Consider the following 22,714-nt stretch of genomic DNA (forward strand, 5'->3'; position numbering starts at 1 on the left):
AGAAAGAGAGAGAGAGGAGAGAGAGCGAGAGAGAGAGAGAGAGGGGGGGGGGGGAGGGTGTGTGTGTTTGTGTGCGGAGAAGACGAGATGGGGTGAGGAGGGGTAGAAGGGGGAGGCAGAGACCAGCTGACCTCACGCTGACCAATGGGAAGCTTCCGTGCCTGGCATTCGTTCGCCCCTTTTCCTTTCGTTGGAGAGAGGAAGAAGAGGAGGAAGGGGTGTGTGTGTGTGTGTGTGTGTGTGTGTGGGAGGGGGGGAGGGGGGGCGGTAGGAACTACCACGACCCCCCCCCCCCCTTCTCCCCCACCAACTCTCCTCTTTCCTATTTTCCTTCATCCCTTTCTCTCTCTCTCCCTCTAATTCTCAATTTCTCTTTCTAATCTTCCCCCGGTTCCCGGTGAGATTGCGCAATCACACCGGAATCCTCGGCGCGTTAAATTGATTCTTTCTCTCCCCGTGTGTCCCTCCTCCGTCTGTTGTTGGACCCATAAAACCCGGCAGCAGCTCGCACACACTCACACGCACGCGCGCCCTCCCAGAGGGGATGGCTGCTGCTGCTGCACCACCAGAGGCAACCAAATCATAAAACAGATAATACCGAGCGTATTAAAATGAATTTCGCGTGCGTAAATCACATCCGGGAGCGCGCACGAGTCATGTGTGGTCCCGTGTATGCGTGTGAGTGCGCGCGGTGGGGGATGTGAGTTATCCTACAACATAATGTGGGCTATCCGCGTCTATAATTGAGGTGTTTGTACATTTGTAATTGGTATATTTGGGTCGGTGGGTGGATTTATGCCTCCCATGCCGGTCAGTGTGTGTGTGTGTGTGTGTGTGTGTGTGTGTGTGTGTGTGTGTGTGTGTGTGTGTGTGTGTGTGTGCGTGTTTTCTTCCCGCGGGCCTTTCATCGCAGATATTTTCTCCATCGGACGCGTACGCTAATTGATATGGAAGGGATTTTCTTAACATAATCTGATAGCTGTTAATGTTTTATTGATGGGAGATAACCCGGATGACGCTGCTCTGTCCCGTGTTCTGCTGTGCGGATGATATACTGTGTTAGTTCCGAGCCGCGGTGTCTGCACATAATTAAAACTGAAGTGTTCCAGTTGTATTCTTGCAGCAGTCGGCTTCGGTTTGATCAATGCGCGCCGTGAATTATTATTTTCTTCTTCTGTGACACTGATTAGGTTGAAATGTAAAAGGAGACGAAGAAGTAAAAAACAAGTCTGCAAGTTTCCCCATTTTTCCCCCGTTTTCCTGACACTGATTAGAGCCTCGCGCCTGAAAACTCCTTCCATGGGGCCATAAATATCCAAGTGAAATGTATTTATCCAAATAGCTATTTAGTTTAAATACTGCTGCACAATATAGTTTAAGAAACAGCACACAAGTTTGTGTCGCATCCAGCAATTTAAATAGTTAATATTATAAATTACACATTATAGGCCTAAATTCCTCATGTTTAGGCGATTGCAAACATATGAAACATTTAATTAGAATTAAAATTAAAAATTACAAGTGAAATGAAGGTTACACAATTGTTTGAATAAATATATATATAAATAAATATATAATCTTAAAATTATTATTATTTTTTGTCAAGTTGTCTTTAAAACAGGAGGGATTCTTTTTATATATTTTATTTTACAAATATTATGCATGACTCATTTGACTTAAATACAAAGGCTGTGACAGATTATGTGTTTGAAGAGGCATTATTAATAGATACATTCCTATCGCAAACTTGTGATATATAATATAATATATGTTCATAATATAATTGTGGCTGCTTGCAGCTTATTGGTTTTCGAGTTTAATAAATTATAAATTAAATCCAAAGCAACATGTAAATAGCAGACGTACACATCTTAAGTTTGTCCGTTTGCCTTCAAACTTTCACAACCATGTTTTTTGTACAGTTTGTTTTTATTATTCTAGTGGAAAACGAACAGAAGATATTAAAATAAAAAAAATCTGAAATGCTAGCTCGGCCTGCTTTTCATTCGCACTTACAAACGGAATATGTGTCGCTGAGGTCGTAAAATAACCGCAGCCATAAATAAATCTCCCTCTCTGTGTTTCCCCTACAGGCTCTGACTTGTCTGCATGACCAAACTGCAGACAGTCCGACTGACAAATAGAGACAAAGACTCTATTTTTACTTTTACTTTACCAGCCCCCCCTCCCATTCCTCCATGTCCCCTCTGTTTTAAAGTAGCACTGTTCAGAGCCAGCGAGACAGATAATACGTTTAATCCTCGACTCTCGCTTTCTGCGGAGGATCAAGCCGACAGTTGGGGAATCTCTCGTTTTCTGACCTCACCCCTCTCCTTCTCTGTCCCCGGGCAGGACGCTGCGTTTCCTCTCGGCTTTGTGGGAACGGGAAGCAGCAGCATTGTGTTGGAGCTGACTGCGGTTTAATCATTAATGAGCACTAACATTCAGGCAGGACGGGCCTACAGCCTTGGACACACGCAGGACGGTAGTACTGCTGTTACACGTAGCCCTCATGCATTAGCACAGCTTTAACGTGAGTGTGGCATGAAGGGACAAACCCTGAGTTGTACCTGCAGCAGCCTGGAGGCCTGAATACGCCTTTTGACTCATTCATATGATCCAATCTGGCATTGAGCGTGTGTCAAGTCTGTCTGACAACATGCTGATGGAAACGAGTGTTAAATCAGGTTCAAGTGTCTCTAATAAATGCAGTATAATGAAGTTTTACACCACTTCCTGAGGAGGCTTTGGCTGTTAACGTAAGGCTAAGTATTGTTTCGGAGAGCGTAACAGCTTCGTAGTGTAAGCTTATAACCGTGTAATTAATATTAAAACACATGTAGGTTATAACATTAGGCTCAGAAGTGGGTTTTTTAATATTTGTGTATAACATAATAGCGTCAAATACTGTAAAAGCCGACCAGGCGGAAGCTTGTGAGGCACAAGCTAGCAGGCACAGTGACGTATTTTGACGCAATAGCTAAAGTTAGCACATTAGCCTACGTTAGAAAAGCTCAATGTTAGCGTGAGTATTAGCCGCAGCATGTAGTTAAACTGGTTGTAGGGGCTCGTGTAGCATAAATATAAGCTAGTAGCCATACTGACGTATTTTGACGCAATAGCTTAAGTTAGCACATTAGCCTACATTTAGAGAGCTAAATGTTAGCTTCAGTATTAGCCGCCAGTAACCATGAAGGCAACGATGTAAGCTGACTGTTTCCATATCACGTGACTTGCCTCGAAAGAGCGACATTAGCCTAGCTCACATGCTAGCATGTACGTGTAACAAATTGTTGTTGGTTTGTCGTTGCAGGTGCTTAGCAGACGGCAAACGGCACCAAATGGAGAGAGAAGAGGAGACCGGAGGAGCGTAACCGTGTGTCACCAGTGAATGTGAGAGAGTGCCCAAAGGAGAGACGGTATAATGGCTGATAGAAGGGCATACCTTAAAGGGAGGCACGCCTTCTCCCAACGCGCTGTCAACGCGTTGGTCTTCCCTAGTTGCCGTGTTCCTCCCGGAGATAAAACTGCTGCGGTTCAGACTTGAACCCCCCTGCTCGCCGTAGGCAGATATTTAAGATTGGCTACATGTCCTTGTACAGTCATTTAACGTTAATGTTATATGTGCTGCATTAGTTACACGTGTCTACGGGACGTTTTGCTCACATTCATTTGATTGAACTTTTATTGGGGTCAAATCCAAGTATTAAAACAACTAAAACATGCCATATCAACAATGTACTTATCTACTTGTCCCTTACAACGGCAACACAAACAACTACAATACTAGGTTACTACTATGGGCTACTACTAATACAACCAATAATAATATTATTATGTTATAATAATAATTATTATTATTATTACTAATAATAATATTAATATTATTAGTAATAATAAGCTAGTAAAGGTCTACTCAGTCAGCGAAAATATAATAAAACAATATATATGATGGTATGTGTGGGAAACAGTTAACCATCAGTAGGCTACTACGAGTACTACTACTACTACTCATAATAATAATAATAATAATAATAATAATAATAATAATAATAACAATATTATTATTATTGTTATTATTATTATTATTATTATTGTTATTCTTTGCTACAGTAATTGGTCTACAACAGAAAATCTACGTTTCCGACTGGGAAACAGTTAACCACCAGTTAGGGTAGTAATAATAATAACAATAATAATAATAATAATAGTCATTTTAATAATAATAACAACTGATAACCTGCATGTGAGTCTTAGTACGGTTTTGCGTTTTGACAGGGCGTTAATGGTCGGTTTTTAAATCAAGGACACGCGTTTTAAGCCGTTTCCATCCCGGCGCAGTGACTCACGGCGCCGTATTCGACTGAGCCGCAGTGGAAACCGTAACGCGCTGCTGAAGGAACTCCAGGAATCTGAGAAACTTCAGAGATTATCGACAATTAAAGCTGAAGGAGTCAGACTACTGCTTTATAGCTTTATGGCTGTGTGTGTGTGTGTGTGTGTGTGTGTGTGTGTGTGTGTGTGTGTGTGTGTGTGTGTGTGTGTGTGCGTGTGTGTGCGTGTGTGTGTGTGTGAGACCTCGGGACTTTTATGGCTTTATGGCCGTTTATGACTCCTTGTAAAGTCCGAGGAATGGCGACGAAGTGAAAAACAGGCCCGCAGCAAACAGCAGATGAACACATGGGCTGTGCTGCACATAAGGAACGCGCGTGCACACACACGTACACACGCGCGCAAGCACTGTACAGTTCATCTGCGGTTCATTTCAGCTCCGGCAAGGCTCAAAGCGCCAGCAATTCTCTCAGTTAAAAGCGTTGTGAAATTATTAACTGCCTATGAAATTAAACATTCGTGGTTTTATTTTATTGACTTACACTTTTTATGTGCGTTTTTTTCTACCCCTTTTTATTTTAGCCAGAATTTGTTTTCAGGCTTTGCAGAGAGACGGAACACATTTTAAATATCCTTTCACCGGCTCACAGAGGAGGTAGGATTGATGCAGCCAACATTTAAAAAAAAATAACCCTTCTTCATTTTTAAATTATACAGCTTTTATTACCGCAATGTAGGCCCAAACGTCTAGTTTAGCCTAAATTTAAAAATTGTAAATTTATTTTTTTATTACATGCTGTGAAGTTTAAAAAACTAGAAGAGAAAGAGAAGCAGAAATAGTTTCTTCACCAGGTGATGGAAAAATTAAAAACAAAACATGCTTATGTTCAAATGCATTCTCCGTTCCAAAGCTGAAATATATTTTTATACATATGTTAATATTTAAAAAGTATGCCGTGCCTGTTGAAATAAGTAATACATTTATTGACGTAAAGGGAAGATAGATATTTCTGTCTTAGAGGTTTATATAACACCATGTCTTCAAAGACTTCAAAGAAACAGCGCGTAACCCATGTGCGCGCGCGCTGACCGACCTCTAACACGCGAGTTAATAACAAACTGAGAAAAACTGCCTAGTCGGTGCTCTTTAAAAAAAAATGTTGTTGTTGTCTTAATATAATTACGGTTTCCGGGCAGCGCGAGCCGGCTGGCCGCGTCTTTCACGGCACCGTGAGCTCGTGCCCCGGGTCGACTCACCGAAGTGTTACCGGAGGACGTGGGCGCGAGACCTCGGCCCCGCACCAAGGGCCCCGGGACAAGTTAAAGATTAACCGGTCGCATGAATGCAGCATCACGGGGGAGGGCTGCTTGTTTTTCCCCTCTAAAAAGGAGCATGCACTTATATCTACTAATTAATTTCATTAGAGCTGCCCGACTAAAATACAACAAATTGTTGCTGCAGTCAATTTAAAAAAAGAAATACATGTCAGATTATAATTAGTATCAATGTGTTGTTGTTTTAATTCACCCCACATGGATGAGGAAGCTCACTTATTACAACCTGCACACTGCTCCTAATTTACCATCGGCATCGCCACAGTTTACTTTTGTATGAATACACAGAATATGAATATGAATGATGAGTGGATGCGGTGCATTTGGAGCGTTTATACGCGGCCCGATAATAATGTAGAATTCCCCTCGGAAACCATCGCGGGGGTTGTTGATTTAATGCGCCGAGGTGGATTTTGAATGCCGGATTAAAGTCAGATGATGCTCGAGTCATAAATCAAAAAGCAACTCTGTGGATTACTGCCACACACACACACACACACACACACACACACACACGCACCTGGAGATATATATTTGTGAGGTTGCCCTGCAGATGAGCGAGCCAGTAAAAAGAAGATAACATCATAACAAGCAAGGACGACTTATTATGTTTACACGAGCACCGCGCGCACGCGCACAGCCTGTGTTGCTTTGATCAATCAGCAAAAGGGAAGAAAAAAAGGCCTAAACTTCTGTTTCCTTGGGCTACAACGCGCACGACCACTACGCGTGAGTTCTTGCGCGTGCGTGCGATTCTCTCCACGCCTCATTCACCACAGTGAGGCCTAACCTGGGGAGAGAGAGAGAGAGAGAGAGAGAGAGAGAGAGAGAGAGAGAGAGAGAGAGAGAGAGAGAGAGAGAGAGAGAGAGAGACTGTGATGTAAAAGCAGCCTACAGCCAGCGAGACAAAAGACTAAACGCCCCACATATCCCACACGGTCACGCGCACATTGCTCGCGCTCCAGTCATGCCTGGTTCCCTTCCAAACAGGAAAGTAAGGTCGAGAGCCCCGTCGTCAGTTTGTCAACAGCTTACACACTACAGAGCAAACACGCGGTCGCGCGCGTCGCCAGCAGCCGATCGCACCTTTCGAGCGAGGACACAGCTCGTGTTTGTGTGTGAGTGTTTGGTACTGTCGCCAACGCGACGCTAGATGGCACCAGAGTGTCTCCCAGGAGCAGCGCTGGAGCTCAGCCCGGCTCGCTGGTGAGCAGCGCGGCCGAGCTGCGGCGCGCTTCCGGCCGGTCGGCGCGCGAGTCCAGTCTGCTCTCCTCCACGGCCCGAAGGCAACAGCGGCCCCTCGTACGTCACAGTTAGCATCATGCATCGACACACTACGTTATTTATTGTAAAGTTTGAGCACGTGATGGTTTTTCTGTGAATGTATGCCTGTATATGAATGATATATTGTACAAATGCCTGTTTGTGTAAATAAACTATTATGAACCGGACTCGTGCCCCGTGACTGTTAATGCTAGAACTGCTGCTGCTACACAGCCTGAAATGATAAATGATACTAATATTATCGTGAATTGCTGCAGTACAATAAACAAAACAACAGCTGCAAAGACTCGGAGCAAAAGTGTTTCTCTTAACCTCCCCTCGGCGTTTATTGTGGTAGAATATAACGCATTAATAATGGATGTATATTATATTCATTTTCCATTTCTTTACATAGTATAAATAAATGCTCGAGTCTTACACACACAGCGTCTTTTAAATGTGAGCCATTAATTAGATTGAATGAATTCAAGGACTTGCTGGGTCGCCCAGAGCTCATCTCTCATCAGCAGATATTTGTACAAACAGGGATTGTGTGGTGAAGGTTGCAGCACATTCATGCTGGTCATCGTGAAACAGAAGAAAATACTCCGGACCACGTGACGCTCTATTACCGAAGTGGTGCTGACAGATGTGAAGCTAACGCAGACCGACTGTGTGGCAGGTTGCATGTTTGATAACTGCTCATAACTGTGTGGGTTTCATTATTCTCACAGACGAAGATAACTGTGTTGCTTTCACGTCCACACCGTAAAATAGACTTCCCTGCGCTCCTGAACGCAACTTCCTTTCCTTCTAGTTCGAGGTGTCTCTGATGTGACATGTTCGTGTTCACCTTCAGAATGTGGGATATCCCAAAGCCATAACATGTTGGATCCCGATGTAAATGTATGTATATATATATATTATAAATATATCATAAATATATCTTAAATTACGAAAAATACCACAAATGAAGCCACCGAAGAGGTCGCGTATATTTTCTAATATCCGCGTTATAATTTCACAATTGTGCGCTGCTTTTTTCAGATGCACGTAAACCAACAACAGATGACCTCACCTGATTATGGGAAATAATTTCTGTCACACATGTTCTACATCATCACGAGTGTCCAGTTCATTTATCTGCACACGGAAATATAAATTATAAATTATATAATGGAATATTGTTCTATCATAGCAAATAACACGCAGGTCCAATATACAATAATTTAATCCAATAAACCAAATAACAATAAATATACATACATATTAAACAAACACTATTGTGCATGAACTCCACAAGAAAAGTAGTTGCCAGCCTTCAGACAAGTTTAACTCATAAATGTGGAGAAGAGTCAGCGTGAAGGAATTCCCTTCAAACAACTCTAAAGGTGTTTGATATTTGAGACAGCAACAAATTGGAGACCAAAGAGACAGACAGACAGACAGACCTGCACATGTGTGTGTGTGTGATGGCGGTGGAGGGGGGGGGGGGGGGGGGGGTGTGTAGGGCGGTGTCCTGGTCTGTGAGGTGTAGACACAAAAAAAACAGGCCGCCCGCCGCAGGGAGGAAATGAGAAGGAAACAAAGTCATAAAAGTGGGCTGGACGGGCCGAGACAGAAAAAAACATCCCTGTGTCTCCACACACACACACACACACCACACACACACACACACACACACACACACACACACACACACACACACACACAGAGGCTGTCAGTCAGCTGAAACCTGGAAGCTCTTCCACTGAGATCTGGAAGTGAACAATTAAACACACACACACACACACACACACACACACATAGCACAAAAGCCAATTTAGAAACCAGAGCCAAACATAGACACCAGTTAATAATAACCTGCCGCCTCCCAAACACAGGCGAGGAGAAACAACCGCCAACTCGCATCATCTCTCTCTTTTTTAAATAAAATACATAATTTCCAAAATGTCAGCAGACCTGCCCTCACATCTAGCTGCCCCCCCCCCCCCTCCTCCTCCTCCATCCGTTCACATGAGCTAATCTTCCGGATCTCAAACAGCCGCGTCCTAACCGATGGATGGCTCTTTCCGCAGCTAATCCCACCACTTAGAGAGCCCATTCATCTGGCGGTCCGCCGCGGAGCCGGATCCAGCCGGGACCGCTTTCATCTGAGTTCAGAATAAAAGTAACACCTCGTTTGTAACGTTAATGTGTAAACCAGAAGCGGCGGAATCACGCGAACACACTGCAGTTTCACTTTGTGTGTCTGTTTAGTTTTCCCCCCCTTCTCCCCTGTCCTCGCGGCGCTGCTTTAACAATGCGCATGCAGCAGCGCGCGCTGTGCCGCCGGAGGAGGAACGTGCACGAATGGCTCTTACCGTTTTGTTGATCATCCGTCACGAGCCCCCTTGCACGCTTGCAGCTCACTTTTTTTCGGCGTCCCGCGTGCAGGCAGCCAGGCACCCCGGAATGGCACGAGACGGCGCTACCGGATGGATGGATGATAATTGGATGGAGGAGGTGGCGGCGGCGGCGCGAGCGCGGGGGTGAGGATGCGAAGGACGAGCAATCGGAGGAGGGGAGGAGGAGGGAGGGGGTGAGGTGGGGGGTGCGTTCTCCCCGTTGTCACCCGGTCGTCAAAACACCACTGTCATCTTCATCACCGCCTCCGTATCAGCATCATCCTCCTCCTCCTCGCGCGATGACAAGTGACAAATGAAATAAACTGTCAAATTCATATTAGGAATAATAAAAAAATAAATCAAATAATGAGGTCATCTCCGGGATGGTCTTCTTCTCCTCCGGGGTTCTGGTTCGCCACCTCTCCGCCTCACCGCCGCCGAACTGTCCCGACGTCGGTCCGCCGTTTTAGCGGAGACAGCAGCACGAGACCAGACGGAGCGCGGAGCCATAGCTTGACGAGGAAGAGCAGGAGAAGGAGGAGGAGGAGGAGGAGGAGGAGAGGAGGGGAGGAGGGGGCGGGTTGTTGTCAGCGTCTCCTCGTGCCGGTTTCCTCAGCCGCAACTAGTATTCTCATTAACTAGTCCGCTTAATTATAGCCGCGCGTTAATTCGGTAAAGCGTTTTGGCGGCGGCTCCGATCCGACGCGAGGCGTCTCGCGAGGTCCCGGCCAGCAGCGCGAGGGAGGAGAGGCGGCTGCTCGGGCCGGAGCGAGAGTGCAGCAGCAATATAGCCACTTGGGAAATCATAAAAAGTTCATGTTCACGTTAAGCGCGTCCACATGACCAGCCCGTCGGCCAATCCCCGCGCGCGGCCACTCATAAACTTGTATCACAAAGTTGTAAATTTTCATAAAACAACAAGGAATTTATTGCATTTCTTCATGGAGTGCTGTTAGAGGGGAGCTGCTCCTTCTCTTTTTCTCCCATTCTTCCCGCCGCCATTTTCTCCTCCCTCTGCTGCCTTAAGAACTATAGCAGCTTTTAAAACACGGGATGAAACAGAGAACCGAGCTTTTTAATATTTTCTTCTTCTTATGCTCTTTTCTTTTTTCTTGTATTCTCCTTGAGCTCACTGCGCTGCTGTATTTATCTCCTGATTTAACTCGCGTTTAATGTTGGAAACATGTTTTCAAAGACAATCTATCAGGTTTCAAATCAATTCAAAAAAGGTTAGAAAAATATCTCACATGTCATTTAAAAGACAGATTGGACTATATGATAGGCGGTGTTGCGATTTGGCACGAGGCATAGTTTAATCATCTTTACGTCACATTTCGGGGTTAGTGTGAGTAACCCTCAGCCAACAGACGGAGAACCGGTTTAAGGCGTAAATCTCATTTTCACGGAAACATGACGTTCCACCACGTGTTTATGGGAACATGCGGTTTTCATACGTTAACACAAGGCGTAACTGTACGGCGGTGAACAAGGTGGGCTTCGGCTCCACGTCCATCTGCAGCAGCCTCACCTGAGTGTCGACGCGGGCCTGAAAAAGCCGTGCGTAAAACGCGGTTTCGCAATGCGGCAACGCGTCACGAATCTGAAGGCCCGCAGGCCCCCCGGAGCCGCAGGATGCTCCGAGACGCTGCACACACCCGCCGCAGTGATTTTTTTTATTTTTAAATTTATATATATATATTTTTTACACAAAACCTTTGCTTTACAGTCGTTAAAAGCAGCCCGAGGCTCAGCAGAACTGTGAAAACGCACCTGGATAACCGGAAGCTGAGTTTGAATCGCGGATCGGTTTCCTCCGCTTGATTCACGAGGTTGAATGTTGAAATACATCTTTATGGTTTCGTTAATGAAGTGCTCTGTCCTCCCACACAGACACCTGAGCGCGAACGCGCCTTGCATCTTAAATAAGCTCAAACAATGACACGAGCTATCCGCGTTCCTGCTCCGATGTTTACCCCAAGTTAGACATAGGCTAGAATATTTTTCACTAATTCTTCAGAAACTCTCGGGCAGCAGAACAACCATGTCGACCCACGTATGGCTGCACAATCCACCTGGTCAGCTGTTTCCTGTTTCCTATCGTCTTCAGCCACAGATGTTACGCAGAAAGCCACGACGTCTCAACACAAATACCTGCCGTCGCTTTTTCCAAACAGGCCCACGTTTACGTCGTATTTCCCATTAGATCCAACAAAACTTGATTTTCAACCCTCGATGACCCACGTGTGACCTTTTCCCGAGGAACGTCTGGATCGCAGGAGACGCGGATCCGACGTTTCCTCCACTCGGTTAAAATTTAACAGATACAACAAGAGCGCCGAGGCGCAAACAGGGCCGCGTCCTTTCTGCTGCTTTCTTTGTGTGTGTGTTGCTTTTATTGGGGTTTCCGGCCTTTTCATGGACGCAATAAAGACATTAGGACCTGTTCTAACATCCCCCACACGCACATCCTCCACCGTGTATGCGGGCCTTTTAGTTTCAACACGACTACAAGACGCAAACCTGATCCCCGAGACCAGATCTCTGATGTGGCTTGGCGCAGCTTGGATGAGGGCAGAGCTGGATGGTATTTGGGGTGGGACGCAGAGCTACGGAGGAGCTCAGGTAAAGTGTCAGGGCCGTTTGAGCGGGGATGCAGTCGTCTGGAGGTTCACAATCAACAGTCCGTATGTTGTTGTGGTTTGAAACCGCAGGAAGAACCCGTTACAGGGAATGAAAGCTGTGTCCCTTTTATTTAAGGAAAGTCACGTATGTATCTGTTATAGACTGTGTTGTTAACGGGGCTTTGGCATTACAAACATTTTATTTACTTTAAATATGTTCCTTTTTTTAATTTAAAAGCAACTATTTGTGCAGCATCTCAGTCATGATATCCATGTATTATAATAGTATATATTATTATGTATTATAATATATGTATATATATAATTTGAATGTCTAAATTTATGTTTAGCTGTATTTCTATATTTCTGTGTGTTGCTGGTAACGAAGGAAAAATGCGCACGAGCTTTTCGGTGTCACGCGCTGGTGCGGTCCAGACGTCTGACACAGTTCCGTGGAACCGGGAGTCCAAAACACAGCGTTTTATATTAACGTGTTGAGCGTTAGATGAGTGAAGGAGCTAAATCAATAATTACATTAAAAAAAATACACGTTACTGTTATAATAAAGTAAAACATATATCTAATACTATTGTTTGTGATTTTTTTATGGGAAGTTTTGAGCACAAGCCTGATTGCATTGCTGCTAAACACGGAGCTTTGAATGTTATTTAGCTTTAAACTGGGACTGAGGAAAAAAAACATTCATACATTTAAACCTGCAAACGAGGAGATGACGCTCTCAGATCTCATCGGCGCTGTTTGCTCCATCAGTGTGTGGACGTCATGATACTATAGTACTCTCAAGTCAAAGTCAACCCTGTTGTCCTGATAAACTCTGCGCGTCTTACTTTCAAAGCTTGACATGAATCCAAAAAGTGAACTTGCTGTTTGCTCTACTTAATTAGCTCCACATTGGCTGGATATTGGAAAGTAAATCAAAAGGGAAACATGCCCGCATGAAATCATCGGAGCGCGCATTTCCCCGCGCGCACATTCCAGATTTAGGGGACGTTTTTAAAATATATATTTCCTCACCTTTAATGGTGACTTATGATTCTTATTGCCGATGTAATCGTGTTTGCACCTTGTGTTAGAAAGTCGTTTTATCATCCAGCAGAACCACAACATAATAAAAGAAACATATTTCCAGATAAAAGAGATAATGACAACACACACACATTGCAGTTTATTATTATTTTATTTACATGCGCATAGTCAGATGCAGGCAACATGACAACACAGCAAACACAGGAAATAAAGAGGCAGCCAAAAGCTATTTTTCAGAAACACATAATCCATCCTATGTAGGGAGACTTTAAAGACACGCACAGCAGACAGGAAGTCATTGGCTCACCGTTTTCCCACATCATCCCTCCATTTAACTCAGCGTGCTTTCTGGATCTCTGCGCTAACAGCCTCTTAACGGAGGAGAACCCGGATCAAAGCCACGCCGGTGCAAAGCTGGGCGACACGGAGGTCGCGTCTTCAGTAACAAGGTCCATTCGGATAATCGTGCTATTCTGATTGGATTAAACATCCTTAAAAACAACCGTTTTAGGAATAGGATGTAATTGATTTAATATTCGCCCCACCAGAATGACTTCACACACCATTTAGACTCCTCCGATTCACGGGAAGTAATTCAAGAAGTAATTAAAAAAGGCCACAGATTGTGATTTCCTTAAATACTCGGATAATTGCACTGAGTTTGGTCGGAGGGTTCTGCTGTATCTCGCGGTGGAGATGTGCAACGTTCCCTTAACAAACACAGATATAGCAATCTCCAGCCATGTTTTCCTGTGGAGCAACAGCATAGCACATCTGAGGGGGGACATAACGCACTATATATCAGGGTCAGTGTATTTATATTTTATTATGGGAATATTGGAACTCTGCAGTAAAGCAACATGCATGCAAGCAGGGCAAAGATCACTTTCTAGTTCCAATCCTAGTAAAAACGCAGCCTGTTGAGAAATGAGAGCCACAGTATCCAGTAGAGTCATTAGCATCACTCCTCCTCCTCCTCCTCTTCATCGTCTCCAGCCGGCGGTAAAGCAGCTGCCGGGGAGCCGCCCTCGGTCCCCTTGTTCTCCTTCTTCCACTTCATCCTCCGGTTCTGGAACCAGATCTTCACCTGCCGCTCCGTGAGGCCGAGCGCGTGCGCCACCTCGATGCGCCGCCGCCGCGTGAGGTACCGGTTGTAGTGGAACTCCTTCTCCAGCTCGAGCGTCTGGTGGCGCGTGTACGTCTGGCGCCCGCGCCGTCTGTCGGCACCTGCACGCGGGAAAGGAACACGTCACTGAGAGCAGGTCGCATGTTCATGTTCCCACAACACCTTGCGTCATTATATACATCATGTTGTGAGAAAAGTTTAATATTAATATTAAGGGAGTCCATTTACACCAGTACTGTGGTTTAATATACTTTTTTGTTCTAAAAAATATATATAAAAAATATAAATTAATTTTACATGCAGATTTATTCATTCATTTTTTATTTTTTATTTTATTATATTTTGTATTTGATATTTTACATAGTATTTAATTAAATGAATTAATATTTGTATTAATATTTGCATGTGTGTGTGTGTGTGTGTGTGTGTGTGTGTGTGTGTGAAAGTGAGTCGTACAGTGAAATACACTATGTCAACACATCACTAAGCTGGTGGAAATGTTGGAACATGAGACTGTAAAGTTCCAGCTATTCAAAGCCGGCTGCCACAAGCTGCTGAATTATTACAAATATTATAAGTATGTGAAAACACCATCACAAAGATTTCCTCCTGGCTGCATTCTGACCCATAAAAAAAGAAAAACTTGTATTTATCTTGGTTTTTTCTTCAATTCTACAACACTACTGTTTTATATTTTGCTCTAAATTTGACATTAGCAAATATTTTTAATACCATTTCATCAAAGAAGCTTCTGTTGTGTCTCTATCCAAAATTATAATATTTAAAATGACACACCTGAATATTTTCTTTCTCTTTTTTAAATGTTTTTTCTTATTATAGCATCCTAGCTTTTAATTCAACTTAAACACTATAAAAAAGTGTATGTTGTCACATATTGGCCGACTCACTCTGATTCTGGTTCTGCTAATTGCCTGTATTTTTGTAAATCTCACTGTCAGCGTCTCAATCCCAGCCTGGCAGCCACTTGTTGTCACCTCCACTTCCTGGCAAACACATTTGACTTGTGGCTTTGTAAACAGTCCTGAAGATGAACTGTTGGTTCAGCTGCTGTCTGTCTGACTTCACACATTCAAAGGAGACGCAGGTTCGAGTCCGCCACGGGATTAAAACACAGTTTACTGGACCGTCTTCTTCATATTCACTCACGTTATTTATATTTACACTTGTATTGATATGATTTCTTTATTGCACCGTGTTTGTTGTCCTCGTTGCCTGTTTGGGACCGGGACACAGATTTCATGCACTCTTGCAGCTGCGGACACGCGAGGCTGCATCAATCTGTCCGCTGTTCAAATCCCAAATCAAAACTCACCTTTTTTTAGAGCTGCTTTTAATTCAACGATCATTTTTAAGTGCCTCTAAGCACTCTGGGAAGTGCTCGATAAATGAGCCAAAAAAAAAGAAAAAAGGTATCATTATCTCTTACATGCTGAGGAAAGAACAGCATTAATTTGATTCAAAGTAGAGGAGGAGAAGAGGAAAAAAAGTCCATCGCTCTTAATGTGCATGAGTCAGCGCTGAGTAAGAAGCACAGAGGTTGACCTTTGTGTCTTGGCGAGGTCACGCAGCGCCTGAAGGTTAAGGAGAAACTGGGTCACATTTTTACAGCCCAGAGGTCGGCTGTCGGCCACACACAAAAAATACATTCCTCGGCTGAATCTTTGGGATTCTGGAGGTTTTATGTCAAATCAGAAAATCTCACAAAACCCATGAAATACACCTGGTTTGTACATTTCAGCTGCGTTGCCATGGAGACGCTCAAATAGACTGTAAATAAACCTCGTGGCTGCTTGTGTGCTTTAACGGCATTAAGTGTTTTAGTGAGGGCTCATAAATGTGTGACAGAAGATTTTCTGTTGGAATCCTCAGCGGACTGAGAGACAGGATACGGACTTTCAGTGTAAAAGTCTTCACTTCTTTAAAGAGGCAGCTGAGTCAACTTTAACCAATAGATTTCACTGAGAAACTATTATATGAATACAATTAGTTTGTATTGCACCTTTAGTCAATATTATGTTTAAATATGTAAAATGAAGCATGATCTAATTGTGACTGTTGGTGAATTTGGAAGAAAACTGCTATAAATGCCTTAATGTGTGTTTTCATGTCTCTATAACAGAAATGTGCACATTGGATGAAGCCAGACTTCACATTCTTGTTCCATTTTATTGACATATAAGAGTCAAATGTTTTTTATTTCAGGGGAAATGTTCTTTATATCGCTCAATGTATCTGAAAATATCTCAACAGACATAAAACAAATCCACTTTTGCCGTCTTATTAAGAATAAAATGTTGTATAAATCAGATTATGAATTCTATACAAACAAACCCTTCAGATTATATATGGGAATTAAAGTGGAGGCTTTGGCTGCTGAAGAGTCAGAGAAATAATCATTCCTATTAAAATTGCGTACATTTCTCTCAGTTGGTTCAATAAAGTACATTATTGTATATTAAAATGTGTAAATGATGAATCATGTAATGGTGCAAGACATCTTCAGATGCACATGGAGGAAGTAAGATAATAAACAGCTGAATGTGGAGTTCAATGATTTCCTTTTCAATAGTCTGAAAGCAGAATCGACACTGATACATGAGAGAATGATGATGTTTTATTCTCCTGCCTGTTTAGGCGACGCTGAGATTATTTCTCAGATGCTCAGTAGAGTCACAGTTTTCACAGACTCCCCCGGTGTCTCACACACACCTCTGGAACCTCAAACTGTCTGTTTTCTGGGTATAAATGAGCTGAAGACGGACAATGGGTTTGCTGTGATCCTCATCTCATTTCCACACACAAACAGGATTCCAGTATAGATACACACATGACTGCTAACAATGACTCAGCTCCGTGTCTCACTGTGTGTGTGACGGTGCATCAGAACGCCCTATAATCATGCATTCCAAACACAGTCACAGGATCATAATAAAGCTATTAATTTGAATTGGCTGCTTTATTTATTTATTTAATTTTTTTTTACTGTTACGCTCACACACAATACATTTATTTTCCTCCCCCCCATATGACTTTGTTGGTATTTATTTATTGCAAAATACATAAGGGAATTATTTGTGTAACTTGTCTTATTGGTTTTTTATATTATTATTTTATTTCCTATTCATGTGATAAAAATAATGTAACCATATAAAAATGATGTCCCTTAACTTTCTTATAGAAGCGTATATAATATAATATAATATAATATAATATAATATAATATAATATATTATATTATAATGTATGATTATATTTTTTATTAAATTAAATTAAATTAAATTAAATTATGTCATATTATATTATATTATATTATATTATATTATATTATATTATATTATATTATAAGTAAAGTTTCTTCACGCAGTCTTGCTGTGCTTTTTAAAACTTGCAATAGGCTAGATGTCTTTCCACACAGTATATGTTTTCCTCCTCATGTGATTCCGTCTGCGACGCCTCCGCGCGCGCGCTCGTCTGCGTGTGTCTGTACACGCGCAGCCGTTGATGGAAGGCAGCGGCCAGTACGTGTGGGTGAGTGAGTGTCAGCGGCGCGGCGGTGTGTGTGATGGAGGAGGCCTAAGTGTGTGTTTGCTTATCTGTGTGCCACTTTCTTATTTCTGTGCTGCCCTGCAGTGTTTGTGTGTGTGTGTGTGTGTGTGTGTGTGTGTGTGTGTGTGTGTGTGTGTGTGTGCGTGTGTGTGTGTGTGTGTGTGTGTGTGTGTGTGTGTGTGTGTGTGTGTGTGTGTGTGTGTGTGTGTGTGCGTGTGTGTGTGTGTGTGTGTGTGTTGGTACATTGGTAATATTTTCCTGCTCTCGCGCTGTCGGTGGTGATTTGTTCGCGCTCGAGCTCGAGTTGGAATTCTCTGGCAATCAACAACACACACATACAAGCGCACGAGCGCACACACCATTTAGAAAAAGGAGGATTAAGAGTGTGTTTGTACACGTGCACGTGCGCGCTCCTGTGACAGCTCGAGCGCCTGCTTTAATAAGCGCCTGTGCGTTTGTTTTATTCGCCTCAGTTAACGGGAACATCCGGGACTTTTCCCCCCAATCATCTTCCAAGCCCTGGACTGGAATCGAATCTAAATTAAAATCTATAAATTCATTATACAGGCTGGCTGGTTCAACCCCACCACCCTCCCTCCCTCCCTCCACACACACACACACACACACACACACACACACACACACACACACGCACACACACACACACACACACACACACACACACACACACACACACACACACACACACACACACACACACACACATACAGAGTTTTTTCCATCAGTGTGTGTGTCTGTGTGTGTCTGTTTTATTCAGTAACATGTAATGTGCTCCTCAACTGTTTAAACTATGATTTTATTGAAGGGAAATGTGAATATTTTATATCACGTGCTACACTATGACATCATGTGTTGACTTTTCATCTTTGATTTTCAAAACAAAAGCCCCAAACACATAGCAAATATAGATGAATTTCTTTATGCCACTTTCATTGTGTTTTCTCTTTCTTATCCCACAGCAGTCAGAGTGAAAACACACTGGTTTACCAAGGTCACACACACACACACACACACACACACACACACACACACACACACACACACACATACACACACACACGACGGGGCTGCTAATGAGGAGAGACCTGATTTATCCCAAAGTATTTTCAGAGTGACTGAACTATGTTGTCTGTGTGCGTGTGTGTGCGTGTGTGTGTGTGTGTGTGTGTGCGTGTGTGTGCGTGTGTGTGTGTGTGTGTGTGTGCGTGTGTGTGCGTGTGTGTGTGTGTGTGTGCGTGTGTGAGTGTGTGTGTGTGTGCGTGTGTGTGTGTGTGTGTGTGTGCGTGTGTGTGCGTGTGTGTGTGTGTGTGTGTGTGCGTGTGTGTGCGTGTGTGTGTGTGTGTGTGTGTGTGTGTGTGTGTGTGTGTGTGCGTGTGTGAGTGTGTGTGTGTGTGTGTGTGTGTGTGTGTGTGTGTGTGTGTGCGTGTGTGTGTGTGTGTGTGTGTGTGTGTGTGTGTGTGCGTGTGTGTGTGTGTGTGTGTGTGCGTGTGTGAGTGTAAGTGTGTGTTTGTTTCAGTAGTTCAGCTGCAGAGAAACAAATACAATCATTTAAATGAAACGAAACTGTTATCGTTAAAACTCGGACTGAATATATCGTTTTACCCCACGTGATCCACATGAATCCATAACAAAATACAAAAGGAGCAAACAAATCCTCTCCTCGGTCACTAATGGAGCACGTGCAAGCTTTAACAAGCGTTGGTGACTCCACGTTGGTCGATTTTTCAGAGCAACGTCTTCACTTTTACGCACGTTTTACGCACAAACTCTCCCCACATTTCCATATTTTTAAGTGCTCCCATTCAGGTTGTGTACACTAAAACGTATCCTTTGTGCTGTGTGTGTGTGTGTGTGTGTGTGTGTGTGTGTGTGTGTGTGTGTGTGTGTGTGTGTGTGTGTGTTGTGGCTCCGGGCTCCAAGGCCCCGCATCCATTCAGCACCCAGCCCGCTGCATGTTGCACAAAAGCCGCTTTTACAATCGGGGGAAAGGGCAGCCTTTCAGAGATCAAACCCATCTGCTAATTTATAGTGTTTATAGCATTAGCGGATTGTGTTGGTGCGTTCAAATGCACAATGGGCTTTCAGCGCGCCAGCTAGTACGCACAGAGAAACACAACAACTGTCAGGACGCTGATAGCGACACTGAGCCAAAAGCTGAATAAGGCGATAAGAAGACTTCTCTCTCGAGGCGTTTGGAGTTTTTTTGTTTTTTTTCCCCTTCAAATAATTTTGGGATAATACTCCAACACCCCTGAGCTCTCCTGCCCCCCCCCCCCCCCCCCCCTTAAACACAATACCACCTAATGAATATTCACCAAGTCTTAAATTATGGTTTTATGGAGGTCGCAGTGCCATAAAAGATCTGCAAAGAGAGAGAGAGAGAGTGAGGGAGAGAGAGAGAGAGAGAGAGAGAGAGAGAGAGAGAGAGAGAGAGAGAGAGAGAGAGAGAGAGAGAGGTTGTTAAAATAAAAAAGAGAGACAGAGAGAAAGGAGGAAGACAGGAATAGTTCAGCTACCGGCAGCGCAACCGGGCCAACAGTTTAAAGAGCGTTTAACGAAATTATTGGGTAATACCACTCCTCCCCTCCCTCACACACACACACACACACACACACACACACACACACACTAGCACATCTCCTCTGTGTCCTCACCCAGCTTTTCCCAACTCTTATTAGGAAACTCACCCAGTCCCCCTCCCTTCCCTTCTCTCCTACCCACCTGTAAGGCCTAACCCCCCTCCCTTTCTCCCCCCTCTCTCTCCTCACCTGAGCTTCTCATCCAGGGGTAAATCCGCACATCCTCCTCGTTTAACGGCCGCCGCAGCTGCTGCTCCTGCTCCAGGCAACTCTGCCTCCTGCAGGCCGCCTCGGAGAGCCTGGACAGCGGGCAGAGCAGAGGCCGAGCGGGGAGAGGGGAGCTCAGCGGCGGCGGCGGCGGCCCGGCTGTGCGCACTTGAGCCGGGTCGGAGGGAGGACGCGCGCTGGGCCGGAAACCCCCGCCGCTCCGGTTCAGTCCCGAAAGAGACAAACAAAGCGACGACGAGGAAGAAGAGGAGGGTGTAAACGAAGAGGAAGGAGATGAAGATAAGGACGAGTGAGGAAGAGGGCCGCCTCTCCCACTGGAGACATGGAGATTATATCCGCTGGACACGAGGGCGCACGAAGAAGACGCGGCGGGAGCGGCGGGGGAAGTCGGGAAGGGAGAAGTTGGAGGTTCTGTGAAGAGAAGAGTGGAGCAGCTCGCGGCGGTTTGCTGGTATTTGGAAAACAGCGCGTTGGCGAAGTCTAGCGAACTCATAATTTGGCGCCGGTGATTTGTGGACCCTGGGCGCTTTAATGTCCACTTTTTACGAGGTACCGTGAATTATCGGCGGGGCATTACTGTCTAGATTTACAAAAAAAAAAAAAAAAAAAATACACCCCACCCACCCTTCTCCTCCCCTCCCTCTGCTTCGCGAACCACGTGACCTCGGGTCCATGTGATGTAAAGATGCCCAATGGCCGACTGGATCTCCCCAATGGAAGCAATATTAACAATGGTGGAAAACAGTGACCCCCACACATACACACACGCGCACACACGCACGCGCAATACAATCTATATTATACAATCAATACGCAGCAGCTCGGAACGTGTCCACTAATCACCGAGCGCATGTAGAGCTCGAAAGCAAAACGGCTGAGGCTGACAAACATCCAGCGCACACTTAAATCTTTACTGTCCGCGTGCTGGGTGTAAGTCGCGAGGAAAAAAAGGAAAAAGAAGATGAAACTACCATTAGATGTGATATTGATTGGACTTGGAATGGAACGGGTCTGTGCGTAAATTGTGCCGAGAAGTCTAAAAGAAGAGATGGACTTCCCCCTGTTTCCTCACCAACTCGTGCTCTGCAGCAGAAAATGTCCCACTGTTGTTTTGCCCCCCCCCCGTACAGTGCACCGCTGCTGACGTCACCGCAGGGCAGATGGACGCAGACCGTGTAAACAGCGTCACAGTCACAGAGACACTTTGAAAGTCACGCCAAACCAAACCCGGAGAATTAAAGGTTCATATTTCTCACATGGAGAAGAATATTAAAACTGTCAGCAAAGCAAACAAAGTTCGAGCGCGGGTTGATGTTGAAAGGAGACGCACGAACCCACTAGAATGTCCTGAAGGAAAAGAAGGAGAACAAAGAGAAGCCAAGGCGTCTCCACGCTCCTGCAGGCCTTTTCAACATACCCCCCCCCCCCCTTGGCGGAAGAAACTCACCTGGCTTGCCGCAGGTGCCGCGGGTCCTTTGCTTAGATCCGCACCGTGGCGTTGACCTTTCACGCAGCAGCGAGCTCTGCAGGATACGATCTCCGCGCTGGTGTAATGTTTAACAGGCCGAAGTTATGCGTGCGTGAAATAAATCTACTGTTTTTTTGTAATCTAACAGGATTAGAACACGCTGCTGTGTTTACGCTTTTATTGCGCTTTGCGCAGAATGTACTCTTTTGCAGCGATGCGCAAAGGTCGGCTGTGTTACATAAAACATCTCGACAAACACTTGGAGTAAAAGTCTGCGCGTCACATCATGTCAGCTCATGTGTTCACTGAGCGGATGGGAGTTCATAGAAAACGGTCTGTTTGTTTTATTTATGTTGTTGTTGTTTTACATAGAATATATTGTTATTATTTCTCTACTGTATCCTGAAGGCAGCAGGATTCCACAAAAACAACATAAGCTTCGTCAACGTTGACGCAGATCCAGAGCTGGATTAATAAATGCAGACTTGAAAAAAAACTATTTTATAAAGCACTTAGTCATTTCTTTTTGAAACGTGCTATGTTAGTTTACTTCTTATTTGTGTTTATTTTATTTTGATTTGTTTTATTTAAATTATTTAATGCAAATGAGTGAGAATGTGCGAATTTGTGAAACGTTCGCTTATCGAGTTGTAACGCATTTTATATAATATTGGGCAATTTAAATCCGCTTGGAAACAGTTGCCATGTTTCCCCCTGACGGAATGTCATTAGTTGTGTAA

At 44.2% G+C, this 22,714-nt stretch overlaps 3 protein-coding genes across 3 annotated transcripts in view; all 3 read right to left on the reverse strand.

Moving 5' to 3' along the window:
- Positions 1 to 9,446, reverse strand: part of hoxb3a (homeobox B3a) — an 82,531-nt gene extending 73,085 nt beyond the window's left edge. Inside the window, exon 1 of the mRNA XM_084037666.1 lies at positions 9,294 to 9,446. The gene's annotated coding sequence lies outside the window, so the exon portion shown is untranslated. The remainder of the gene's footprint in view (positions 1 to 9,293) is intronic.
- copz2 (COPI coat complex subunit zeta 2) overlaps positions 1 to 22,714 on the reverse strand; it is a 420,907-nt gene that overhangs the window by 372,327 nt on the left and 25,866 nt on the right. The gene's annotated exons all lie outside the window — the stretch shown is intronic.
- Positions 13,831 to 22,221, reverse strand: LOC311031490 (uncharacterized protein; the record flags this gene model as incomplete). Its single annotated transcript, XM_084037795.1, has 4 exons — positions 13,831 to 14,212; positions 20,468 to 20,917; positions 21,954 to 22,050; positions 22,177 to 22,221. 4 exons carry the CDS (start codon positions 22,219 to 22,221, stop codon positions 13,947 to 13,949), a joined length of 858 nt encoding a protein of 285 aa, XP_083893921.1. The 3' UTR covers positions 13,831 to 13,946.

This window comes from Eutrigla gurnardus (genome assembly GCF_963514095.1).
Source record: "Eutrigla gurnardus genome assembly, chromosome: 20".
NCBI classification, from domain to species: Eukaryota; Metazoa; Chordata; class Actinopteri; order Perciformes; family Triglidae; genus Eutrigla; species Eutrigla gurnardus.